This window comes from Manacus vitellinus, unplaced genomic scaffold, assembly GCF_001715985.3.
Source record: "Manacus vitellinus isolate BGI_N305 unplaced genomic scaffold, ASM171598v3 scaffold_15_pilon, whole genome shotgun sequence".
In the NCBI taxonomy this organism is placed as follows: Eukaryota; Metazoa; Chordata; class Aves; order Passeriformes; family Pipridae; genus Manacus; species Manacus vitellinus.
Window position 1 is genome coordinate 12,116,459 of NW_021939122.1, and position 13,795 is coordinate 12,130,253.

The 13,795-nt window shown below is 48.6% G+C and overlaps 1 protein-coding gene across 3 annotated transcripts in view; it reads right to left on the reverse strand.

Annotated features, from left to right (window-relative positions):
* Window positions 1-2,331: 2,331 nt before the first annotated feature.
* Window positions 2,332-13,795, reverse strand: part of NT5C2 (5'-nucleotidase, cytosolic II) — a 60,437-nt gene continuing 48,973 nt past the window's right edge. For all 3 annotated transcript variants that reach the window (XM_029958475.1, XM_018069275.2, XM_025894782.2), the window contains 13 exons: window positions 12,762-12,853; window positions 12,516-12,573; window positions 11,179-11,272; window positions 10,110-10,163; window positions 8,887-8,970; window positions 8,108-8,149; window positions 6,927-7,034; window positions 6,512-6,578; window positions 6,199-6,369; window positions 5,303-5,354; window positions 5,005-5,065; window positions 4,310-4,486; window positions 2,332-4,098 (listed from right to left, as the gene is read on the reverse strand). In XM_029958475.1, coding sequence (XP_029814335.1) covers window positions 3,841-4,098; window positions 4,310-4,486; window positions 5,005-5,065; window positions 5,303-5,354; window positions 6,199-6,369; window positions 6,512-6,578; window positions 6,927-7,034; window positions 8,108-8,149; window positions 8,887-8,970; window positions 10,110-10,163; window positions 11,179-11,272; window positions 12,516-12,573; window positions 12,762-12,853 — 1,318 coding nt within the window. In that variant the 3' untranslated portion in view covers window positions 2,332-3,840. The remainder of the gene's footprint in view (window positions 4,099-4,309; window positions 4,487-5,004; window positions 5,066-5,302; window positions 5,355-6,198; window positions 6,370-6,511; window positions 6,579-6,926; window positions 7,035-8,107; window positions 8,150-8,886; window positions 8,971-10,109; window positions 10,164-11,178; window positions 11,273-12,515; window positions 12,574-12,761; window positions 12,854-13,795) is intronic.

Below are 13,795 nucleotides of genomic sequence, written 5' to 3' on the forward strand. Positions count from 1 at the left end.
AGCTCTTGAGCTGCCAAACCCTGGGTTGGCAAGTTGGGCAATGGCTGCTCAAGCCTTAGGGGGAATTTTTGCTGCGCCCAGTGCAGCTTCTGTCCCTGCTCCTGTGCTTCAGGGTGGCCCCATCCCTCTGGACCTTGCTCCCCAACGTCATATAAGCAGGACAGAGTGAAGTAGGCCTTGTAGGACTTCTGCTCCCCTGTGTGGCATAGGATGGAGGGTGGTGGGATGCTGCAAGCAGGACGTAAGTAGAAGTAATGTGGAGGGCAACTTCAGGGCTGGTGTAATAGAGTAGCAGGAAGAAGGAGCAGGACAGGAGAGCCCAGGTCTCCTGAAAGGGAGAGTGCAAGAGGCCAGGGAGATGGGATGGGTTTTGGCTGCTCAGGTCCAGGCTACACTGTGGCAGCAGGGCAGGAGCAGTGCCCAAAGGCAGCTGTACACAGGGCTCTGTGTCCTCAAGGCTCCAGTAGCACATTCCTGCATTGCCAGGCTCCACAGCCCAGTGGACCCCAGGACCAGTCTCCTGGAGGTGAGCACCCTTGTGCAGGGCTGGGGTGGGCTGGTGGCTCTGCACCTACAGAAGTGCCTTATCCATGTTCACCACAGGTGCCAGGCAGGGCTTCAGGCCTGAGGTTGGCATAGCTGCTGGTCAGGGACTGGCACGGGGCTTTGCACCCTCCATTGTGGTTGGGCATACCCCAGTTCTGGGTCTGTGCTTCAGCTGCAGCAGCCTTTGTCCTGCTGAGTGAGGAGGTGGTGTAAAGCAAGAGGAGCTGGGATCAGGTCTGGTGACTGACCTTGTCAGAAGTACTGGCTGGCAGTGGCCAGCACACAATGTCTGCAGGGCTGTGGCTGAGGGCAGTGAGCCCTGGGCTCCTGTCCCTGGTAGTTTGCTCCGTGCAGCCCCTGTGAGCCCCCTCGGCCTCTGCAGAGCAGGGAGGGTGGGCATGTGGGGGTGGGGAAAGGGAGAAATCTGGTCAGTGAGAGCTCAGAGCAGGGGGTGAGGCCTGTCCCCTTGCATGCTCACCTTGCTTCCACCAGGTTTTTGCTGCAGGAGAGATCACCACTAGTGGGTAAAAGCATGCCTGTTGCTTGGGGTGGGGAACAGGTTGCGGGGAGAGTGGTGGGACAGAGAGGATGGCCCAAGGCTGGGCACTGAGCAGCGCCTGAGTGTCCATCAGGCTCTGCCCGACATTTTCCCACCATGAAGTGAGGGTCAAATACTTTCCATTGCTCCAGCCCTGAAGACTCTTCTCCCCATCTCAGTCAGAAATAGCCCTGGGCTGGGAGTGAGCTATTTGTGGTGACTGGTTTGGAAGGAGGAATGCACGGAACCCCCCAGACCTCCCTTCCTGCAGCCACACACCCTCCCCGGCTGCTGAGCTAAAGCTTAAAAAATTCAAGTGGCTATACTTGGAGAAACAAAGTTTAAACATAGCAGAGCCCAGCATGGCCTTTGGTGAAGGGGCTCGGGAACAGCTCCCTCAGACCCTCCCTTCCCGCAGCCAACCTTACTGTGGGTACCTGTTAGCAGCTCTCCAGATCCCAAAATCAAAGTGTCAGGGACTCAGTGCTGGGTTTCGGGTTTTCAGCAATCCCTGAAGAGTCAGTTGTTGGTTGTTGGCCATCAGCTGCTGCCATTTAGGGTTACTTTTCTGTTTGGCACTTTAGGCCCTGGTACTGAATATCCTTGTGTGGTGGTGCAGATGGAGAACCTCCTCAGGTGTGGTTGAGTTGACACAAGGAGTTTTTTTATAGTTGAGGGTTGAGCACAGCAGTGCCCAGAGCTGTCCTGGGTACAGCCTTTGGCCAGGCTGGCCATTGCCTGGATATTTCTGTCTGTTTAACCAGTTTTGCAGCTCTGGTGGAGCATGGGCCATGCTGTGCCCTCGTGCCACCCTGCACACAGATCATGTATGTGGGGGTTGGCCCTTTGTGATGCCTGTGGGAAACAGTCCTCAAAGGACACAGTGTTGGAGGTAGTGGCAGGGTGGGGATGTTGCCCTTTCTGCCATGGAAAAGCTCCTCCTCACTCTCTGTAGTCAAGCCAGAATGTTTCTCTGCCCTCCCCATGCCTCCCTGGCTGATGCAGATGGTGATAACAAAAGCCTTGTGCCCCACCACTGCTTCCTGGGGCTATCTGTGGACCAGGCATGCCCTTATAGCCAGATCCACAGCCACTGCTTGTCAGTGCTTCACACAACCAATTCCCAGAGATGCTTTCCATCTTCCCCAGTCACCCATCCTGCTGGGATCCCCAGAGACTAGCCCCATCTTTCACCAACTCCAGCACAGTCCTTATCATCTCAGCAACACGCCACAAAGCACCAGGCATTTCTTAGAAACATCATCATTTATTGACTTGAACAACTGCCACTACAGCAGCAGTTTCCTGCTCAGATGTTGGTGGTGTGGTTTTTCTTTGTTTTATTTTCTCCTAAGGTACTTTAAAATGAAAAAAGAAATTAAATGAGTTTATGGTACTGAAACAACAGTCGAATTCGTTACAAGAGGGCCCTTGTTGTAATCCCTTTGCAGCGAACGGCACAGGCTGGAGTAAAGGAGGCTGCACCCATCACACAGAGGAAAACCACAGGGCACTGCTGCCCAGCTGTGTGCTGGCCCTGTGCCTTCCCTGGGCTGCTTTTTGGGCTCAGGTACAAGGACTGCTCACCCATCCCTGGGGACACGCCCAGTCCCCACACAGAAGCCTGCAGCCATCACCCTCCTTGGCCAGGGATACAGCCTTGCCCACAGCAATCTGGCATGAGGCTCTGCTTGCTCCACAGCAGGCCAAAGCCAAGGGCAGCTGCCAGCGGGACCGGAGTCTCCTGGCTCTCACTGTGGGGCCGGCCCCATGGCATGTGCTGTTTCCTAGTTTAGGGCAGGCCCATGTGGCCTGCAGCACCCTGGCACAACAGGCTCTTTCACGCCAAATGGTCGCTGGGTTTGTCTTTGGGATGCTTCACTTAAAGCTGAGAGGACAGAAAGGTCAGAAGGCAGAAGGAACACAAAGTGAGTAATGTAATGCTAAAGCAGCAGCCTCAAGGTCCTGGGTTAATATTTACTGCTGAAACTGGAGGAGTTGAGAACACAGTGTGCGGCTCAGCTGTTTGAGAAATGCACTGGAAATCATGCATCACATGCTGATGGTGAAAGAGAGCTTGGAAACACTGGGAGAGGGTGACAAGCGTCTGTCTACAAGCTGAAATGTGTACAGTGGTGGATACACTAGAGCTGGAATCCCACTGCCATCCCTGATGGCCGGAGGAGTCGAACCACTTACACAGAGAAACTCACACAAAGCAGAAGCTAAACTGAATGCTGGAAGGCACAGCAACATCCTGGCTAACATGGGGAGGGGGGAGTATGTAACTCAAGAACAAAGGGTTAAGGGCAGCAACCCAATGGGCAGCAGGATTTGGATAATTTTGTCTCCTGCAGGGCCCAGCACATCCCTTCTTTCTCCACAGAGAATGCAACAAATGGCAAAAACCGTTCACAGGACACTGTTCAAATGAAAATCAAATGAAACACATCATGGAAAAGGGAGAAACATGCAGCATCCCTAAATGTAATGGGAGTAGCATGACAGCATGGGCTGGCAGTCCAATCTGAATGCACCACCCAGGCAGAATCCATCAGCTTTCTGAACCGTCTGCAAAACCGAAAACAAGGGTCTCCTCCTAATTAGTGTTAATTTGTTAAAAGTTTCCAAATACTTTCAAAATGTGCCTTTGCAAGAATCACACCCCCAACCCATCACCCCAAGGGCCCCAACAACGGAATCCATTCCTGATCACTGCTAGAGTCATGGTTTATCTTTACTTTGCCTTTTCCATCTTATTCCTCTTCCTCTTCCTCCTCTTCTTCCTCCTCTTCCTCTTCCTCATCATCATCTTCATCGTGGCAATGTGTGATTTCCTGAGGTGCCTGGGGGAAGAGGTTGGGCGGTTTGATCTCGCTGATGGAACGGGTCAGTTGGTGCCGCTTGTAGTCAGAATCTTTAAAATCCACTGAGGTGCGATTGCGTGTGGCCATCGGCGACTCCTTCTCGTTGATGTCGACGTGCGTGTGCTCTACTGTGGACTCATGTGGCATCTGCACATGTAACAGAGAGAGGAGATGGCAAGGGGTGTCCCAGTCCTAGGGCCCCTCCCTGAGACACGTGGAGAGCAAACCCCAGAATGTGATGGTGTATCAAATGCCACCCAGCCCTCCAAGGTGCTGTTGTGTCTTGTGGAAGTGTTAACAAACACAAGCACAGGCACCTTTGGGGGCCTTGCCCACCTCCCTGGGATCTGCAACTCACCAGGACGTGGGCGGCTCTGAAGAGGTAGCTGAAGGGGTAGTAGAGGAGGTTGATGAAGGAGGCTGCATAGAGGTCAGCGTAGCGCATCACCTGGCTGGCAAACAGGGTCTGCCGAGAGCCGCTGCGGAAGAGGCTTCCCATCATCCCATAGCACATATCCATGTCGTGGGTCACTTTCTACAAGGAAAGGGCAGGTTAGATCCTGGGGCAAGCAGGCAACACCTTGGAGCCACGACGGAGCACCCTGAGGGCTGGGGGCTACGTGAGACCTGCAAGGATCTCCAGCAAGGCTTTCTGTGCTCGTATCCCATGACATCAGAGCACAGCCAAGCCCCAGCTAACAGAAGGGAAGGTGGCAGCGGGCTCAGGGTCAGCACTCGCCCTGGGCTGGCACCCCAGGGCTGGCTGAACCAGAGGCTACAGCCCCTCCAAGCCTGTGTGTGCCAGTGCCACGTGCTGCAACAGTGAGCACTGTCAGTCAGTGCTGCTGTGGGCAGGAGGAAAGGGACCCTATTCCAGACCAGGCTGCCTTTCAGGAGTGCCAGTGACACCAGTGAGCTAAGACAGAGTGGCTTTGCCAAGCCTGCTGTGCCCACCCAAAGGCAGAGCAAAGCAATTCAGGGCTGAGCAGCGGGGTTGGGTTGTCAAGCCCTTTGGGATCCAGAAGGATGAAAAGGGGATTTGATGATTGGTACCTTAATGCGTCTCTGGATGGAGCTGATGTCAGGGCGTTCATTGCTGCTACTGTCCAGATGCCTAGTTACAGGCGAGAAGGTAAATACATGGTGTGAAAAGTCTTTCAGAACCAGATGCTGTGAGATGGGGCTTGGGGGAAGGAGACTGGTCTGGAGGGGAAGGTTGGTCTTGTGGGCAGAGCCCAGGCCTGAGTCAAGGCTCCAGAAGCAGTGCCGCTAACACAACCCCACAGTTTTGTCAGTGCCACTCTTTAGGTGGGAGAGGCAGCAGGAAAGTTGTCACTGTTTGAACACTCACTTGTATAGCTCGGCCAAGAAAATGTCCAGACTCTGCAGCTCTTCAAAAAGGGCTGGAAAAATCCAGAAAAGAAAGGGGGAAATGGTAAGTTAAAACTGTTGAAATTAAAAGGGCTGAAAGCAAAGCCACCACCCTGCCTGCTTCCCTCACATGGGGGGGGAGGGACACTGGAGCAGGGAACACGGCACCTCATGGCCACTGGGCAGAGAGAGGGGTCAATCACGCTCTGTGCCACTGGCAGAATTTTGGTCTTGGTTTCTGGTTGGCCCTTTTGGTTTTGAGACTGAACCTTTGCAGCTCTCACCAAAACCTTCCAACCAGCCATGGGGCAACTTGCATAACCCTCAGCCCTATTTAGCACACCAAAGGGCAAACCTGGGAGAACAGCAGTAGCCCTGGTGGATGGGAAACACACAGCACTTTGGCAGCAGAGCAGCAGAGGGAGTGGGAGGAACGAGGAGGAAGCGGCTGGTGAGCAGGGACTCCCTGCAGATGGGAGAGCAGTCATGGCTCAGGAATTACAGGGAGAATAACCCAGATGTCTTGTCAGATACTTTTTACCAGAGAAGCCATGGCTCCATATGGGTAGAGGGGGAGGAGTTTTTGGGATAAGGTTAGGGATGAGGAACAACTCAATCCCACCCAGCTGCAGCTTCTTCTGTGACCAAGGCAGCACTTGGCTGATCACACATGAAGGGCCTGTGACCCTGAGACCAGCCCATGGAAAGCTGCCCCAGCTCCTGCCACCAGCACCCAGACTAAGGAAAAAGGGACAAAAGGAGAAGTAGCAAACCAGGGTGATCTCTACCCTGGCACCCCTAAGCCCTGGTGCTCTCAGGGGTGCAGCACCAGGCAAGCAAGAGCAAAGCCTGGCCTGGGTGTGCCTGACTGCTGACCGCTTTTGTCTGTCCAGACGTGCAGCTCCTGTGCCAGCTCAGGGATCACCAGGAAGGTCCTCCAGCCCTGGCGCTTCTTGGATTTGAGGATGTCTCCAAAGATATGGTCTCCAATGTACAAGATATCCTTCCCTTTGGCCCCCAGCAGGTCACAGACTGTGTCTGAAGAGCCTGAAGAGAAGAATAGCATGGCTCAGAACAGGGAGCCAAAAGGAAATGTATGGCTCATTGTAGAGGGCCAGGGTTAGGGACAAAGCAGGTGCATTTTCCGCGTCAGAGGCGCTCCACAGAACGAGAAGGGTTCTTGCCTCACCTCCTGAGTACACGATGCCATGCTGCAGTGGGCCAGTGTAGGTACCAATCTTCAGCTTCCCAGTCACCTGAGGAAGGAGACATTGTGTTAGTACTGAACAGCTGATGGTCTGGATCTTTTCTGTCTTATTGATATTTTACTCTTTGTCTGTCCCTCACTCCCAAGCTGCCCAGAGGTAGCTTTCCACATTCTTTTCCTTTTGTCATGTGCAGTACATTAGGGAAACAGCAAAGCCTTGAGCTCTGCTGTGCCCCAGGTGAGGGGCTGCTGAGGAATAACTAAGAGGAGACTCCAGCCCACCATCCCTAGCGCAGGTCCTGTCTAAACACTGTGTTGCCCATTGTCATTGAGAGATGCCACACAGGAGGTGCAGGAGCCCTGCCAGCCATGGAGGTGCCCTCCACTGACCACTCACCGTGTCCACCTGCCGCAGTACGGTGCCTTCCCCAAAGAAGAGGGGTTTTCGTGCATCCACCAGGATCAGGTCAAAGTAGGACTGCCATGGCCGATGGGCACTCCCAGGCTGCAAAGGCAGAAACAAACCGCAGAATCAGGCACAACACAAGCAACCACAGGGAGTTTAACATGAGTGTCCATTAAAACCCTTAGTCCGTGCCTCCTGTGGTACCATTATGGGTTGCCAACACTATTTCCTATGGTATTTTCCTTCTGCCACAAGCCCACGACAACAGCACTGAACATCCATGTCCCAACACAGCTGCTGTGTAAAGAGGTGCTGTAAGTGAGACCACTGCCACTGTTCCTGAAGGTGACATCCTGCATGGATCCAGGCACATGCAACTCCACAGCTTCAGCCTTTCAAGGCCATGCTGGTACTTTTGCCAAGAGCAATGCCTTGACTCTGTTCCACAGAGCATGGCTTTGAATCACAGCCCTGCCCCAAAGGACACTGGGCCTTCATAACTCCATGTTTCCACACTTTCTGAGACCATGACCACAGCAAAAAGCTTTTTTAGCTATCAACTGTGGTGACTTTCTATGCTCTCAAAATGTCTCCCTTGGCCACCTTCTACTTCTAGAGCACAGTATGAAAAGACATCTTTTCAGCATGAGATAGCCAATCTTACTGGGAGACTGAAAGAGCAGTATAAATTTATTTCATAAGCCTGTCTCCAAAAGTTGCAGGGCTGAATTTTGACCTCAGAAGAACAAAAAAAAGCATGACTAAAACCTCTGGAGTTACCATAGCCAAGGCACAATCAGGCATAAACACTTCTGCTGTTTTATAAAAATATTTCCTTTCCATCAAGGCTTTTTTTAACAACATCTAAAATATTGCACATTATTTCTAAGAAACTTGCCTGCAAAATGCCACAGTTAAAATGTTTTATCACTAAAATAATGTTATCATTAACACAGATTATCATTTAAGACCAGATGATGCCTCTTTTCTCTTTGTTATATTGTATTTGCTTTGATCCCATTCAAATAGGACACAAAACAGCAAGTGTATTTTAACCAGATTAAAGCAACTAATCCCATGCAGCCGATGAAGCAGGATTAAAATGCTTTCCAGCTACACAGATAATTAGGCACATCAGTTGCTATTGCAACTGCAGTCTAGAATTCACATACCTTTGGTCCATGTGGGAAGTCAAACAAGTAAGTCATAATTTTCTGAAAGAAAGAATTTAAATATGTACTTTTAAACATATGTTTGTGTAGTTTATAAAAGCATACTTTTCTGATTTTATCTTTTCAGATTACACAACTTTATTTTCAGAATTTACACAAAAGTCAGCATAAGATTTGGAGACAAAATAAATGGAATAGGACAGTGACAGGAATTAAACCACTAAATTTTATAATCAAATAACACAGCTGCCTCAGAAAACTGCACACTGCCTCAGGTATATCTTGAAGTGCTTTAAAACAGCATATAAATCTTCAGATTGGCAGTGTTGCAACATCTTGACATTCACCTGGAGCTGAAGTAACCATGTTGATTTCTCAGCTTAGCAGACAGCCCTTTCTGGCTCTCAGGCCTCTCCAGGACCATGGCTTTGGTGACCTGTTCATACTCAGACTATCTCACTTGAAAGGGAACTTCTGCATTTTAAAGGATGCTGAAATCCAAAACGAGTATCACTTTCCTTTTCAGCCTTTTAATTGCTGAAGATCTGAATGAGGCACAGAGGGACTTAAGCCAGGCCCATGTTAGGTTGGTACCAGAACCAGAACTACAAAAGATGACTCGAGACAATCTGCATCCACCACCAAACCATCCTACTTGTAGATCACAGAACAAGAGATTCTCCCCCGGATGATGTCCTGCCAACACCCACACAACAAATGAATGGCTGGCTTTTGCTTATCCCATGATAAACCAACACAACAGTTCAAACAGCACTTACGTCTGTGTATTTATAGTCGCTGTTTGTGACGAGAAACACCTTCCCCACTTCATTCATGCGGCTGAGCAGTAGTGGCAGCTTCCCCTGAAAGCCAAGGTACATACAAGTCACAGAAGTTACAGACATTCATCATGGCAAAAACACTCCCAGCTATGATCCCACCAGACAAAAAATAAAGCAAACCAAACCATCAAGCAAGCAAACTCACGTGTTTTGTACTGGCCAGAGCCAGGAATGCTGCTGGTCCATCCACGTAACCCCTCCAGAGCACAGCCCAGGGGAGGAAGGCGAGGGGGAAGGGCTCAGCAGGGCTGTGGTGCCTCTGCCAGCCACAGTGCCAGGCACCCTGTGCTGCTCCCACCGATCTGCTCCAGCTCCAAGTCCGTTCCCAAAATGGGCCCAGAGGCAGGTGAAATCTGAGCTCACATGAGCCACAGGTTGGAATGCATTATAATTCCAACCTCAAATTAGGGAGAATTTATTCCTGGGGCTATTTTTATTGAATCAGAAATCTCAGTCCATTGCCAGAATAGCTGATGACCTCACAGAACAGTTTCATAAGAATTTTGTAGGTATGGAACTAGAAACAAGGTAAACTGCTTTGAAGTGATACTGTACCACAGAGTTCATCTAGACTAAAGAATAATTATACTGTAAGTGGTCCAGAGGGGCCTTGCACACTGCAGGGGGGCAAAAGTAAGGGAATCCCTGCAGCTTATTCCACTACATGTGCTGAACACACATTTTGGGGCTATCAAGAGACTGGACATGGGCGAGTCTTTCAGGATCTTTTTTAGTCCCTCATGGTTAAGTATGTGTTGGTTGGGTGGCTAAAGAATACTTCTGTCTAAAGAGATGCTCAGCTATTGTTTTTTAGAAAGAGGTCTGCTCAGGCAGAGGAATGTGGGCAGGGAACACAGCTGCTTTCACCACCAAAAGAAATAAACGAGCCTTGCCAGCATATTCACCTGTGTCCCATGATAACATTTCCTCTGGCTTTTATATTTGACGTAAAAAACGTGCACATCAATACAAAATCATGTGGATCAGTGGCTCAGGATAAAAGCTGCACCCGAACTTTCCACTTTGTCTTTGGTTATTACAATAGAAATCACAGTGTTATCTGTTTTGTGATTTAGTAAAGCAAATCAGCATGCTTATTTCTTGCCTGCTTAGTCAGTACAGAATGTCACATAGCACAAGTAAAGGAACTTCACACTTACATCTTTCACCACGTACTTCTCCAGATTCTCAAGGGTCTTTTCCTTGAGCGATCCCTGAAATAGAAACAACAGAACCCAGTGAGGTAATGGAAACTTAGGATGTAAGAGACATCAAAGTAATGCCAACTTTCACACTTTAAAATGCTGTGAAAGTACAAACCAGGGCGAATCTGAACCAGTGACTCTAGAGATGAGAGGCTTTGAGTAGCAGGGACCATCACAAACTCTGTGATCCATCGATTCCCTCACCATGGTAAATAATCCACTTCAACAGCATTTTAACCCTTTCAGAAGGGAATACAATAGAAACAAACAAAAAATAGATTTGCCATACCAAACAAGACAGTTAATGACCTGTCTCCAACACTGACCATAATGCTTTAGTCAAAGGCCAACTCCAACATGTATCACACAACACTGCATAAGGAAAGAAAAATAGATTCCTGACTTCTGCATGGCTAAAAGGACCATCACTAGTACAACTGTGAGCATTATCTTGTGATGGTTCTCTATCCCACCCAACAGACACCTTAAATGAGGGAGAATAAGAAAATCAGGTATTTAACCAGATGTTAATGCTTACAAAATTTTACTCTAAATTTGTGTAAAACTGTGTGAAGAAGATGAACTGCGTCTCCTCTCTAAATAGAGAACAGATTATGTATTTCTCTCTTTAATGCAGGTACTTTTCAGGCAACATAAGGCAGTACCAATGTAAACAACTGGCAGTAGAATACTGCTTTAATAATTAGGACAATGTACAAGTTGTGGACCTCAACTGCAAATACCCTCATGGCATCATGCTCTAAACCCCATGAATTAAAGTACAGAAACAGAACCTGAGCACAATAAAAAGGAATAAGAAGCCAAGCCAGATATGTTCCCATGCTAGGAGGGCAGTTGAGATCTTGACTTACTCACATACAATTGTAATTAATTATCTGCTCACTAGGCGGCAAAGCAGGGCTTCTGCCCAGTAGAGGTATAGCACATCTTAACTCAGGAGTTACAAACCAGCCCGTCTAACCCAGTTAAAACTTCAGATGTCCCCAGGAGCTCTTGCAATCACCTTGTAATGAACCCAGTCAACGGCATCTCTGACATCTTGGAACATGCTCCTGAAGGACATGAAGAGATCTCCATCTTTAAACCCTGTTTCACAGCTGTGAGGAGACAGAAGAAAGATTTTAGCAGCCAATTGCAACAGGTAAGAAACACATCAAGGAGAGAGACAGTTCAAAATGCTGTTTGGAGCTTGTGTTTTCATTTTACCATAGCAGTTTCTTATCTACTACTTTATCGCAGATCAGACTTGAAAGAAGGCTACAACCAGAGTTTAACAGGATCTGTGTGTTACCCAAGAATGTCTGTGCCTCCACAGCAGTACTACAGCTTTCTGTGACTGCAACTCTTATTTCTCACCCACAGTATTACAAGGAAAAAAGACTGGGACTGTGCAGCTTGCAGCATTTTACTAAAGATGAATTGTAATGAGGGAGCAATCAGAGTGCTGCTCTTTCTCCCTCTTTCCAGTGCTAAAGGGGGTGCCATGGAAATCAACTAAATGTAATGCTGCTGAGAGGAGGAACTACTTCTGTGTTTAGAATGGTTAGAGTTAACAGGAGACATTATGTGGAGGTATCTTTGAGACACCCATGAGAGCTTGCATCAGAAGAACTCAAGGATGATTACACAGAGCTGTATTTATTTTGACAGCAATCATCATGCCTGTCCTGAGAAAGGGTACTTCACCTGATGGATTGTCAGCATAAACAATTCCTCTGCTCCCACGTGAAGTCCCATTAAACCTTTGCCTTCCGCTCACATAATATGGAAAGATGACCCATCACGAGTCAGCAGCACAGCAGCATTCACATGTGCCAGCTCAAACTGCAGCTTGTTTTTATGTTTATACCTTTTTTAAAGCTAGGTAAATACTCATGCTGCACACAAACAGCCTTTTATACCAGACTGTGCCTGAGCATTTTACCTCTAAGCGTGCAACATCCTCTATTACGACATGAGGGACTTCCAGTAACTGAGGAAATTCAGCCTTTCAGTTACCAGTTGAAACATGGCTCCAAGGGGTTCAAAATGAACTGAATGGTGCCTGTAACCACTCTGTAAGGAGTGTGCAGTCTTAGAAGCTGCCCCAACTACCAGTGTCAGTCTCTATGGTGACACTGATATTACCCCGTGAAGGAAATCCTCATAACCAGCATCTTCTGTACACACAGATCAACTCATCACCACTAAATTATGAGGGCTGAACTTTTCCCCACCAAAACCTCTTGAGGGGCCTTCACTGATATTAGGAACAGCTTCATCTGTGCTGTATTGCTCTTTATATAGTATAGTAACAATCTTACTGTTCCAGCAGCACCTCGAAGCAGAGGGAACACCTACCTCGTGTACCGGTCACAGTTAGTAAAGAAATCCACTAGGCAAGCCAACAGGTAGGTCTCTGCAAGGAAAAAGAACAAGATTTTAACACTAGGATAACATAGAGCCCAGATAACTTTAGGCCCTGTGCACAAAGGAAGAAAGTTCATGTAAAAAAACCCAAACAGATAAGTAGAGTAGGACATTAGCAAAGCTTTATTGGCTTAAAATGCACAGAAAGAGGCTTGTGTTGGCTCATATTAGACTCACCTGGTAGATTGAATAACGTGTTCAGAATGTAAAACCTATCTGTGTCATCCCTCTGGATAAATTTATTTGGATATTGATCCCGTGTTTCAGGCCTGAGAAGAGAGAAGGTGGAGAAGAATGAAACTGCAAAACATAACATGGATAAAATGTGCTGACCTGCAAAACAGAGTTGCAGCAGGATCCACTAACTAGAGTCTGTTGTGCTTTAATCAACACCCAGCTTTCCCACATGCACTGTCGGCACAAGAGCAAAAGTGCATCCACTGGTGTTCCCTTGGCCGTGCTGCCTCCGGCAGAGCCAGGACAAAGCCCTCACTGCTGAGTCAGCAAACTGAGCAGAGCCCACACAGGGACACAGAGTGGTCAAGAGTCCACAGCTAGACCTTAAACCCCATGCTGCTGCTATGAGGATGCTTTAAATCATCTGTACTGTCATTGTTTGCTTATCTTAAACTCTCCCCCACTTTCCATGTGTTGCTTTCCACTCTCCCAGCAGCTTTCAGCAGGGGTGTACAGGGCTCTGCTGCAGGAGGTTTGCTTGAGGCCCTCTGAATTAATCAGCAGGGTGTCGATGATGGAAGGAATTTCATTATTCTGGTTTCCTCAATTTCTGGAGCTTCTGAAGATCACTTCAGGATCAAAGAGGAAGTTTGAGTGCATATATAAGGGCTTTTTCTAAATTTTGGACTCCTGATGCAAGGACTTACATGTCTGCAATGAAAAAGTTTGTCACCCTGGGGGCCCTGAGCTTGCCTTGCCTTCCATCCGTATGCCCTTGCAGCAGGGATGTGGGAGGGGGGATTTGCTGGGACACATCAGGCATGTGGCTCTGCAGTCCTCTCTGCTTCCTAAAGCACTTTCTCTGGGACAAGAGAAACACAAGTATCCAAGGAAGGCTGCAGGAAATGGCATGCAATGCTCAGTTCTGACACCCTCACAGGTCAGAAACACAAAGGGGTAGAGCAAGCTTGTTCCTTCCCCAAACCAGCTCAGGCTCTCAAAGTTTCGTAGCACTGACTGTGGAGTGGACAGCC